Source organism: Seriola lalandi, unplaced genomic scaffold, assembly GCF_002814215.2.
Source record: "Seriola lalandi dorsalis isolate HSWRI2012SDOR001 ecotype SW California unplaced genomic scaffold, Sedor1 jcf7180002054330, whole genome shotgun sequence".
Taxonomy (NCBI): Eukaryota; Metazoa; Chordata; class Actinopteri; order Carangiformes; family Carangidae; genus Seriola; species Seriola lalandi.
Window position 1 is genome coordinate 345615 of NW_019524883.1, and position 12615 is coordinate 358229.

Here is a 12615-nt window from a genome sequence, read left to right on the forward strand (position 1 = left end):
TTTTTTATTTTTATTTTTTATCAAGTTTGTTTATTTTTTTAAGGGCAGAATATACAAAGTGCTGGAGTAACAATACATGAAGATATATATATTTTTTAGACATTGATACAGAGTATGTACATTCGGTATTTACACTTAAAGGCATCACAGTGGTCTTTTCTCCCTCTAAACGCCCCATGTGGGTTTGGTTTTTTCATGGTGGTGGCCTCACCTCCAGTCTCTGTTTCAGAGCCATCTGTCCCTCTGCTCCTGGAGTTTCACTCACTTTAATCCATCTGTTACCTCTGAAACCATCTCAGTCTGTCACCTCTCCAGCATTTCGTCCCCCGTACTGAGTTTCACTGCAGTGCTTTCATTGTTGAAGGTTGTTACAGTAGCGTGTTTAACATTTGTACAAAAAGCCCCTGAGTCCGTCTCACGAGCAGGGCCACGGGTCAAACTTTTCTCCTTTTTTTTGGGAGTACATTTTTTTTCATATTATATTTGACAGTAAAACTGACAGCATTAAATGTAAACACAGTAGTTAATATATCAGGAAACACTTTCACTGCTAATAGATGACATTTTGTTCTTGCTTTTGAAAAATATTCATATGATACACTTGATTTCACACGTGAGAAACAAACAAGCTTTCGAGGTTTTGATTGTACAACGTAGCTTATATACATTTACTGAAAGCCTTTAAACAACCTCCCGTATCAAAACGTCTCCAAAATCATTGACTGTACTATACAAAGGACTGTCTTCTGTCCCGAAATCTGTAAATTGGCTTTCACTTTTGACTCATGACTCATTGTAATCATACGTTTCCTTTTTCTAATCACATTTCAACACAAGAGTCAGGAGAAGAGTTAAAGTAGCATAAAATGTACCGCAGCTCGGCTCCTAAACCTCTGCAGGGACAAAACTCCCTGACGAGCTATCATCTCAAATCACACCCCAGCAACGTAAAGCCCATATACTGTTACTTCAACACTTACCCATGCATGTCCCTCCATCAGGCTCCCACCTCAGATAAACATTAAGCACTTAGGTAAACATTTGACAGGTTTCCAGAGAACAACTGGGGAATTAAACAGACGTCGGGGTGGGGTTGGGGTCGGGGTCGAAGGGGGGGGGGCAAAACTGAAGCAGAACAGTCGCTGCCAAACTGTTTGTACTGTTCGTCAAGCATCAAGGCTGGAAAAGCTGCAACTGGGAGAACTGTGGAATTGCTACTTCCTACTGATGTTTTAATGGATAAAAGAAAAAGCAGACTCTTAAACAAAGAGGAACCTAATGGAATTAAAAGAACTTTTCAGTCTCCAATCAAACCTCCTGCCTCCCCAGCCTCTGGTTTCCGCTCCCCGGTTGCCTCTCTGCCCCTTTATCCCAGGATATCCAGGTAAACCGGTGGGTTCTTGACCAGGGCCAGCAGGCGGCTGTGGATGTCCTTGATGACCATCCTCTGCTGGGGCTCTCTCTGCCAGCAGCCCTGCATCAGCAGGTACACCTCCTTGGGGCAGGTGCGTGGCCGCTCCAGTTCCCGTCCCTGCGTGATGCATTCGATGGCCTGTTGGGGTAGGAATTTCAAATAAAGCTTTATTGTGTATCAAAATAAGATCTGATGATTACATTCACCTTTCACTTTCAAAATATCACATTGTCTCACCTGCAGCACCTTCAGCTGTATCAAGAAAAGCTGGTCAGTTCGATATTTGATATTTAAAACAAGACTAAAGCTTTGACCCCAAATCAGTACTACACACTAATTGTCATGGTGCACTGTTTTAGCAGTTAGTACAGAAAAATATCAACATACTTTACCAGTTTGTACTAACAGGAAATGACACAATATGTGTGATGTCAGCTACAAAGACATCAAAACGTTTTTATTAAGATTTAATACTTTTTTCTCTTTTTTCCCCCTAGACCGACCGACATCGCCGTCCCTCTAAACAGTTTGTTTTTTAAAGAATTTTATGGTTGGAAAAATAAACAGCTTTTTTTTTTGTGTGCACAGATTAGCACTGTATGTAACAGAGACATTGTTTCTAAACTTCAAAAACTGTCTTCACATTTCTCTGTCTGCCACAGCTCTAGTGTGAAACCACGTAAATAGTTCTGGTTTAATTTGTCAAGGTTTCGAGATGTCTGCCTCTGACATTACTGCCAATGAAGGTGAACAGAATTTCCTTTGTGTTGCTGTGTGAAACCACGTAAATAGTTCTGGTTTAATTTGTCAAGGTTTCGAGATGTCTGCCTCTGACATTACTGCCAATGAAGGTGAACAGAATTTCCTTTGTGTTGCTCACAACACTGAAATATTACATTTAATAAAAAAAAATAAATCTGAGGCAATGACCTTGTTACTCTGGATAATCCACAGACTTTGGAACAACTTTTGACCAAAGAAAACGTCTCTATAAAAATAAAAATAAACTTAATGATGTGTCCTTTCACATTATCTGGAGTAACAGGGACATTGTTTCTGGAAAGAGATGCTGGTGATTTTTTGATGCAAATTTTTCAAAGCTGTGAGCCCCATCAATGGAATCTAATGCCCCCACTTCATTTTGAGAGGGCAGCTGAAATCTTAATACCTCCAGCAAGGAGGTTACGCTTTGTCTTGTGTCTGTGTATTTGTCGGCAGGAGGAGAAAAGTACTGAACTGCTTTGCACTAAACTCGATGGGGCGGGGGCCAAGGGCCAAGGGACAACCCCTCTAATTTTGGTGCCACAGATCCAGATCCAACGTTGTAAGATAGGGCTTTTTTTTTCAGTTCATCAGGTTCTATAGGAAATTATTTGTGGACTTTGATGTATAGAATCAGAAATATTTAATGGCATTGAGATCTATGAGTTTGTACAATTTGGTGCAGATCCAGATAATAGTCCCGATCTGACGGACATGTGTAGGTTGTTTGGCCTTGGTGGAGGTATGTGCTTTACTGATTGCCATTCTAGTTTGTTTTCTTTGTATGGGACCATGTACGATAATTTCACACTCATTTCTATCTGCAGTCCCTTGAAACACACACAGTTACAGAATTACACACCATGACAATCACAAATGTATATTCATTCACACAGATTTTTTGAATCACCAAAGTCTCTCTCCTGCACCAAGGACAAACCTTTTTTTTTTTTTTAAAAGCAGACACGACTTTAGCATCTGCAGATATGTGTCCATTAGCCGAGAGCTCGGGGGCAAATGAGCGCAACCAAAACATGAATAACCTCCAGCTCAGACACTAATGGCTGCAATGACTGATTGAGTTCACACGCTCCTGCTGCTCGGTGAATAAATCACTGTCGAGGATGTGAGAGAGGATTTCCCTGCGCTCTCCATTGGAGGGGTTACTGACTCAATCTGTTCCCCATTGTTAACCTTGGCCCGATCCAATGAACAGAAGAGGCCTGTCAGCGCTGAGCCGTCACTCAGCCTCACAGCTCCACAGAAAAATTCATAATGTTGCCCAAAATGGCCGCCGCCGTCGCCACAGTGTGCCAAGTCAGTATTTTTGGATGATTTATCTACGCCACTGCATGTTTAGGCAACATGATAATTTCACCTGTCCCTCATTGGCTGAGACAGATTAGGTTAACAAGGTTACAGCTCATTGGCCTTGGGCAAAAATGAAAACCAATGAGATTAGAATTGAGTGCAAGGGAAAAGTGATCTACCCTTCTCTTGAAAGGAGAGAGGGTTTCGTGCTGTAATAGCACCGCTGTGGTTACAATGGAGTCCCACTTCTTGGTGCTTGAGCTGAGAGGGCTAGACTGGACTGCCCTTAATTACTATGAACTTATTGATTATTTTAAGAGCTGTGTAAAACTTCAGCATTATATGCTCTGAAGCATCTACAACTACAAGGAAAATGTGAAAGCCAGCTGTGGAGAAAGTCTTCAGGTCCTTTACTCAACTTAAAATACTTTTACTAAAACTTATTGATAACTGAACCAATCATTTCAACTCCACCTGTATTTACTGTTTAGTAGTTTAATCTGTAACAATGCACCATATTTTATATCCTCTTCATATGTTTTATGTGTTAAATACACAGTGTGAAGAGCATATAAGTAAAAAGTACAATATTGGCCCCTGAAAGTAGAGCGGAGGTATGAGGTGGCTTGAAAAGAAAACCTCAAGTAAAGTACAAGTAACTCATATTAGTACCTGAACACCAAAACATCTCAGGCTGCCATTTACAAATGTGTTAGCACTAGTTTGAGCAGCAGCACAAGCTATAAAACAATCTCTTATCAGTGAGAATCACGAAGGTAAATCACTAATGAACTAAAACCAGAAAGAAACAATCTCTCCACTTTAAAGGGAATTTCCATCCATATCACACACAAAAAACATCCATCCACTTAGCCACTCAGATAGTTTAAGTTTCATTTGTTGAGGTTTTCAGATCAAATTCAATTAACCTCATGCCAAAATAAATTTTAATGTCTGACAGGAAATCTGAGCACATAGTGTCAAGTTCAAACCTGAGAGCAAAACGCTGGACTCTGTCCACAACAACACACAGTCTGCACCTCTGTCAAGAGAAATGATGACTAAAGTTCTGATGACTAAGGTTTTTAGCCGATATGTTTACATGTCAGGATGGCGCAATTAAACGTACGATGATTTCTAATGTAGCCACGCATGTACAGGAAACAGGATTACTCTGATGCTGAAGAAAACTTAAAAACACAATGATTCTCAGGCAGGTTCTGCAATTATGAGGAAGGTCTTTGTTCTATGATATTCAAAGTGTCTTATGTTCTAAACATATTTTTCATTAAACAATCAGTAATAGGTTTCAAGAAGAAAAGAAAAAACAGTTCCAATTAAAACTGGTGGGTTATGTGAATCATCCAGGGTAGCAATTTTTCAGTGTTTTGAGCAGCGCAGATGAAATTCCACTCACTGTCTTTGGATGACACAGAAAAACAAAAGCAAATCGAACTAAATTCTCTGGATGACTACATACAACAAAAGGTAAGTGAGAAAATGTGGATTATAGTTTGAGTGAATTGACCTGTTTGTCTGGGCGTTTCCTTGGACTAGCAACAATAAGACTGATGAAAATAAGCAACACTTGGTAGAATGAAAAAAGAAAGACAACAAAAAAAAAGTCATAAGACAGAAACATGTGCCGCAGAACAATAACACTTTAGTTGTTGAGTAACTTTCTGTCCCAACCCACCTCACTGTTGGACAGCTGGTACCAGGGCTGTTTGCCGTAGGTGAAGATCTCCCAGAGGACCACGCCGAAGCTCCAGATGTCGCTCTCCGTGGTGAACTTCCTGTACATGATGCTCTCCGGGGGCATCCAGCGGATCGGCAGCATGGTACGTCCACCCACCTGAGGAGGAAATCAAGGCTATGTATACTAACTCTACATCCAGTAGAAATTCATATGCAGCATTTTCTCATTATTTTTCACGCTAAACGGGCAAATGGTGAACGTGTTTTGATCATCGTTTGATAGAATCAAGCAGACAGCCATCCTTTGGTAACACAGACATTTTTTTAAGCAAGTCTCAAACAGATTCTTGTTCCTCTTCATCCTTGAACTAACAAACATGAAGAGCAACTTGAAATCAATGTGAGGCAGATTTTCTGGACAAAAATTAGGTTTAACATCCAAAAGAGCTTCAGTTCATTGCAGTTCAATTCAATGTGAAAAAGAAAATTAACTCAGTGCCACCAAAATCAGCTTTGATAGTCTCTTTGATTTGTAATTTTTTTAATTTCTGAGTTCTTAAAGCTGACAACAACAGCTACTCGGTCTTAATGACTGGAGTGCATGAAAAACTCTCAGTGACGTATGAAGAGATGAATTAATCTTTATTAGTACAAACTGCTGGAGAGCTAAATCGTGCTGGTGCATGCGATGACCTCTGCCAATCAGAATCAGGCTCAAATCACCAAGGCCTTTCAAACTGAAGAATGCCGGCAAGCAAAGCACTGTTAATCAGTTTGGTTGAAAAGTTTCACCAGATGGAATAAACTGTAAATACAACACACAGCTCCACAGTTTCTCCCAGGTTAGTTACTAGTTACATACACCAACAGATCAAAATGTACGACAAACTCACTTCAGGAAACAATGACGTACAACAGGTCTCAGGACAAGGAGAAGCCATGCTGATGTTCACATAATTCAATATTTACCATTTGAAACAGTGAAAACTACCTTTACAAACCAGCTGACAGCCTCACAGTCAGAATGAGAATTAACTTTACTTGTTGGGTAACTCTAAACATTCAAGGCATTTGACTCTCAACACTCAAAGTGCCAAGAACAAAGGTTTGATTTTTGTTTAAGATAAAAAGCAGTGGACTGTATCTGCAGTCTAAGACTCAAACATTAAACGTTATCTCCTTACTGATAGTTTGATTAAACTACAGAGACTGGATGTTTTAACTTTTATTAATATTAAATGACAAAATTAAGGAACCATCGCCCCCCTGGTGGAAGTCTTGATCCTATGATGAGAATGGAGATGTTTAAGCATCCATAAGAGTTTAATGGTAAAACAATGTTAAGTGCTGGTGATAAATCTGATAAGCAGAGGTGAGCCTGGGGTGTAGTAGTGAGGGGATTAGTAGAACTAAGTACCTCGGACCCCGACAGAGGCAGGGCCCTCAAAAAGCTTGGAATTCAAAATGTATATCTGTATGATATTTTAACCTGAGAGTTTTTCAATTGATCAGTTATCAAAGTAGCTGCAGATTATTTTTCTGTCAATCAGCAAATAGATTAATCGTCTAATTTTTTTAAGCTCCATAATACAGTGATGTTTCCTCAGTGCAGCTGCCACAGTAAGATGGTTTTCCACCTCTGTCTTGTACTCAGGGTCTAATGAAGACCTTTGAAACCAACAGAGATAATGTTATGTAACGTTGTGTAACCTCACAGTGAGAGCTTCACACAGTAATTACAGTGTGTTGACAAAGAGGCTGAAAGATGTTGAGAATTTAGATTCTGCAAACTTTACATAACTTTCCAGAATACCTGTGATTCCAGCTGATTAACTTTTCCCATGATTGGATTTTTGGGCAAACAAGAAGGGTCTTAAAAGTTAATTTCACCAAGATAATGAGATTAATTTCCGTAGAAAGACGTTCCAGTAAAAGCTGTTCAGAATGAGGTCTGTGAATTCTCCAGAGAAATCAGGACATCTCAGAACCAAAGAAAATCATAAACACGATCTTGTCTTTGTGTCTTTTCCAGCCACTTACCCGGTAGTAGTCTGTGCTGTAGATGTCTCGTGACATGCCAAAGTCTCCGATTTTCACCACCAGCCCCTCTCCCACCAGACAGTTGCGGGTTGCCAGGTCGCGGTGGACAAAGTGCAACGATGCCAGGTAGACCATGCCCGAGGCGATCTGGGCGGCGATGTGCAGCATCTGCGGCAGAGTTAGCTGACCCAGCGGCGGCATCTTCGATTCCTCCAGGATACGAGCATCGGGGCCGTGAGCTCTGCAGACACAGGAGACATGAGTGAGTGTTTCCAGATCAAAGCTGCTTGATCCATATTATTGTGATATAATACGAAATGTTTTTTATTTTATTTATTTTTTGACAGTTGTTATGGGACATGTTAGATTAGAAAGATTGGACCCAGGCAGTGGTAGAAGAAGTATTTAGACCTTTAAGTAAAAGTACTAACACAACGATGTAAAAATACTCCATCACAGTTAAGAGTACAGTATTCAAAATCCTTTTTAAGTAAAAGTATTATCAGCAAAATGTACTTTTGCTGAAATATAGCTCCAGTGACTGATACAGTATGTTATTATATATTACATTATTAGATTTCAAATTCTGATGCAACAGTGGATGAGCAGCATTTTACTGTTGTGGCTGGTTCAGGTGCTTTTATTATAGTACATGACAAATGGCCCCAACTACACGAGAGGTCACAAGCCGAAAGGGTTGGGGGGCACTGGTTTAATCTTTAAAGGTGAATCAAAAAACTATAATAAAATTACCTAAAAATTGTACATAAGCACAGTGTATCCATTTACATTAACAGTTTTATTTCTGTCACTCAGCTGCCACCAGGATGACGACTGCAGCTGTCAGAGCTGTGCATCAGCTCAAGTTCTGTGAAGTTGCTGATGTTTAAAAAGAACATGTTGCAAGGCAAGTTAAGAAATTCCTCATCTTTCATTATCTTAGCTTGTTTCAAGATAACAGGTCTGGATTGTCCTAAGTAAGTGATTCAGTCTATGTTTTAGCTTGAGCACAGAAAGAACTCAATACAATGCAAATATCTCCTTTAATTGAGCTGGTTACACAATCAAAGTCGTCACTGCAAAAAACTATGCTTGTTTCTAGAAAATCTTTCAATCCAGTGAGCCTTTTCTGATGAGGAGTTAGTTTGTATTTTATACACTATATGCCATTTCTGGAGTTTCATTGCGTACTTGAAAGTAGTTTTGAGGTCAGATGCGTTTGCCGTCTGAGTTTGATGCCAGTTTCAAGTCATTTTTAGTTATTGTCACCGTTAGATGACAGAATATTTTCCTTTTTTGTAGAAGAGATTTTTTGGAGTTCAGTGGGATTATAATCATATACAGGAGCTGAACTCCTGTCCTCTGTGAAGTGTACAGGGGACTTTGTGTATTTCCATATGTAAAGAAAAGCACGGGCTGGCCTCTGCTATTCTTCTCTGTTTCTATTGGCTGTTGGGATTAATCAACAGTGGGGTTGCTTTCTTAGTATGTTGGTAACTATGGTATCAACCTTGGTTGACCTGCAGGACAATGAACTCGGCATGCAATCTGCAGATTGAACATTTCTGACATGCATGAGCTCTTGAGAGCATTACAGACATGGGCAGCATGACCGTGCCATAATAAAGCCATTTGACAGTGATGGTTAATAGAAAACACAAGGCTTGTAATACGCCTACAATTGATTTGCAATAATGCAATTCAGAGATGCAGAGCACATTGACTCTCAGTTGTTCCTGTGGATCATAAACACCCACTCTCACATCTAACTACAGCCTAAATGAGCAAATCCCAGATGATGTGTCTCCATCCATCCTAATATCTCTCCTCTCCACTTTGTCCCCTCCTTACAAAGGAAGTTGTCTATACAATCACTATTAGTTTAAGAGGCAGGTGGCAGGGTGGAAAAGCAGCTGCATTGTGGGGGCCCTCAGACATTTCACCCATTCTGTCTGCTGGAAATGCGATTTCCATCCATTCGTGAACATATATCTCAGGCAAAGTCTGTGTGCATGCCTGTGTGTGTGTGTGTGTGTGTGTGTGTGTGTGTGTGTGTGTGTGTTTTCATTCCCAATCTGTCTCCTGTGGAGGACACCTGGCAGACAGCATCAACTGTGTCTGCTCTAACAGTTTTGTCAGATGGTTTCCCAGGTGCCAAGTGAGCTCTAATAGGACAACATTGTCTCAGCCTCTCCGGAGGTTCCTAAACTTTTTAAATTGCAGTATAAATGATTGAAAGAACATGTTTTAAAAGACTCTTTCATCACAGTGTCATACAATTCAAGTGTGGTTATGAACTAATTTGCTACACAACCCCTTCTTGAGATATCACATTAGTTCAGAATTCGGTTCAAGGAAACTTGTCTATTTCTGCTTAAATGCTGAATCTGGTTATTTACTGTGTCCATCAGTATTCAAATAAAATCCTGCCACATTTGAAATTGACTCTGTTTGTAATTATGATGGGAGGATACCTTGTAAATTATATATTTGCCCCCTGAAATGTTCTGAATCCCATTTGCACCCAAATAATGAAACCTGCCTGAGAAGCAACAAGATTTTTTAACAAAATATTCCTCTGTACAATTCACTGCAGCCTCCTTTTTCTGTAACATTAGGATGATATGAATTGTAAGTGGAAGAAAAGGGAAGATAAAATTGTGAATGAAGACAGGCAAGAGTTTGAATCACTTTAACAAAACATAGTGGACAATTTATTTTTGATTTTTGATTTGTAAACAAAGGCACATTTCCAGGGGATTTCAAACTCTGACTACTTTGAAGTCCCCAGATCATTTAAACGTTATGCTAATGTTAATAGGACCTAAGAGACCTTAGAGTGCAGAGATGGAGGAAAAGCAGCAACATCAAAAATATAAAGAATAACAGTAACTGTGCAGTCAAGTACAAACTGTCCTACGGTCGTCCTCATGCTTTGTGCATTTCTGCTTAAACCCACAGAATCCAGGGTTAATGCTGAGCAACCACTGGAACCACACCGTCCACTGAGGTCAGCTAAGTGGGTTTAACCTTTAAGCACAGAGATCATGAGCAGGTCTGCAACATACCGAAGAAAGCGGTTGAGGTCTCCGTGCCGCATGTATTCGAACACCATGGCCAGTGGCTCTCCATCTGTACAGACGCCGTAGAATCGCACAATGTGCTGGTGTTGGAGCACCGTCAGCAGCTCCGCCTCCCTCTGGAAGTCCTGCCGGGTCGACTCATTGGCGTCCTTCAGAGTCTGTGACCACACAAGGATCACACATTTAAATTAACATGCTGCTTATTCTTTTTTTTCTTTTTTTTAACCCATATGACAGACATAAAACTGATGGCTATAAGATTTTGCATAATACAAATAAAATACAGTACAATAAGAAACACAAAATAAACTTCAAGTTCAACACAAGAACTAATTAGACATCATGAATTAGATGTGATGACAAATTCATTTAAAATTTTTTGATAATGTGTGCTTTGGTATTTCAGATCTGTACATTGCATTATCTGTGGGAATAACTGGCCATGCTTTGGAAGAGAAGATGTTCAATCTGTTTGGTATTATGAGAATGAATTTGAGAATTAAATATGAAGAATTGACTAAAAGATGATGTGAGACAAGACACATATATAAGAACATATATATTTTTATATAAACCCGCATATCTGATGAATATTTTTGTCATATAGTGGGGCAGGTAGGCAAAACAATTGTTCATTTTATGACTAAAGCATGAAATGTTCAGCATATAATCTACATAACCCAAGATTTTATTTCAGACGATCCAATTTGTATCAAACCTCTGGTGACTTGGGACGTCATTCACCTAAGCATTTAATTCTTCCAGTTTTTGCCCCATTTATCCATTATACTCATGTATATCTTTGCCAAAATTGCATAAAGGTATGTATTTACTGCTGTGGACATGTATTATATTTTTGTTTAGAGCATCAATTTTGGAGAGGGACTGCAGACCCCACCATTTCCAAGTGTTAAGGTACCTATTGCTTGTTAAAAATACTGACAACTTCTGCTGTGTGCTCTATGGAATAACGGCACAGTATTAGTAAGCATAAAAATCATAGGAAATTAAAGTATAAAAGCTTCATAGTATAATAGGTCAAAAACGTCATAATGTCACATCTTGTCGGTTAAGTCCCTTCTGTCGTCTTCCCTCATGTCTCAAATTGTGTTTCCTGTTTTATTTGGATACTCACCTCTTTTCTCATTCCAGGTCCCTGCACTTCCTGCCCTCCTGTGCTTCCCTGCTGTGTCATTACTTAACTTGACCCTGCCCGAATGTGTTGGACCTGTGTGTCATTGTCTCCCTTGCCCCAGTTAGTCTCAGTGTTCCCTTCACTGTGTGCCAGTTCGTCTTGTCTATTTGTGTTAGAGTTCTAGCCTTTACTCTACATGTTTGTTCGCAAATACATTTCTAAATAATATATAGTGTAGTAAGGCATAAAAAAAAAAAGTCATAGTATAATACAGCATAAAAACACCCAAAAAGGTCATAGTATAGAAAGGCATAAAAATGTAAAAAACGTCAATATATTGGAAGTCATAAAAATGTTAAAAACATCATAGTATATTATGGCAGCGTGACAGTATAATAAGGACTAAAAATGTCATAGTATATGAAGGCATAAAACGTCATACTATAGTAAGGCATGAAAAGGCCCAAAAACATCATAATATAGTGAGGCATAAAATTTTCAAAAATGTGACAGTATAATAAGGCATAAGAATGTAAAAAATAGACATCGCAGTATAGTAAGGCATAGATTTGTCCATAGTATACGAAGGCACAAAACATATTCGTATTTTGAAAGATAAATACATCAAATAACGTCAGTATAATAAGCCAGAAAAAATCATAGTATAGCAAGGCATAAGAATGTCAAAAACAAAATCGTGTGTTGCGGCATAAAAACATTAAAAAACGTCATAATATAGTATAGCAGAAAAAACCATAGTATAGCAACGCATAAAAATGTAAAAAAAAACGTCTTAGTATGGTGACTGCTCTTTTGCACTTCTGGTTAGATACTAACTGCATTTCGTTGTCTTAGTACGTGTACTCTGTGCAATGACAATAAAGTTGAATCTAATCTAATCTAATCTGAGGCATAAAAATGTCAAAAGATATAATCGTGTATTGTGGCATAAAAACATCAAAAAACGTCATAGTATATAGTAAGGCATAAAACGTCATAGTATACTAAAGCATAAAAACGTCAAAAAACGTACTCGAATATTACAGCATAAAAACATCAAAAAACATGATACTATAGTAAGGCATAAAACGTCATAGTGCAGTAGGCATATAAACGTCATAGTACAGTAAGGCATATGAACGTTATGTATGGTAAGTCATAAAAATTTCAAA

General features: G+C 38.9%; 1 protein-coding gene across 2 annotated transcripts in view; it reads right to left on the reverse strand.

The window, feature by feature from the left end:
- The window catches only part of ntrk1 (neurotrophic tyrosine kinase, receptor, type 1), a 75441-nt gene continuing 62826 nt past the window's right edge, over positions 1 to 12615 (reverse strand). For both annotated transcript variants that reach the window (XM_087174217.1, XM_087174216.1), the window contains 4 exons: positions 10294 to 10466; positions 7226 to 7466; positions 5184 to 5342; positions 1 to 1552 (listed from right to left, as the gene is read on the reverse strand). In XM_087174217.1, coding sequence (XP_087030343.1) covers positions 1367 to 1552; positions 5184 to 5342; positions 7226 to 7466; positions 10294 to 10466 — 759 coding nt within the window. In that variant the 3' untranslated portion in view covers positions 1 to 1366. The remainder of the gene's footprint in view (positions 1553 to 5183; positions 5343 to 7225; positions 7467 to 10293; positions 10467 to 12615) is intronic.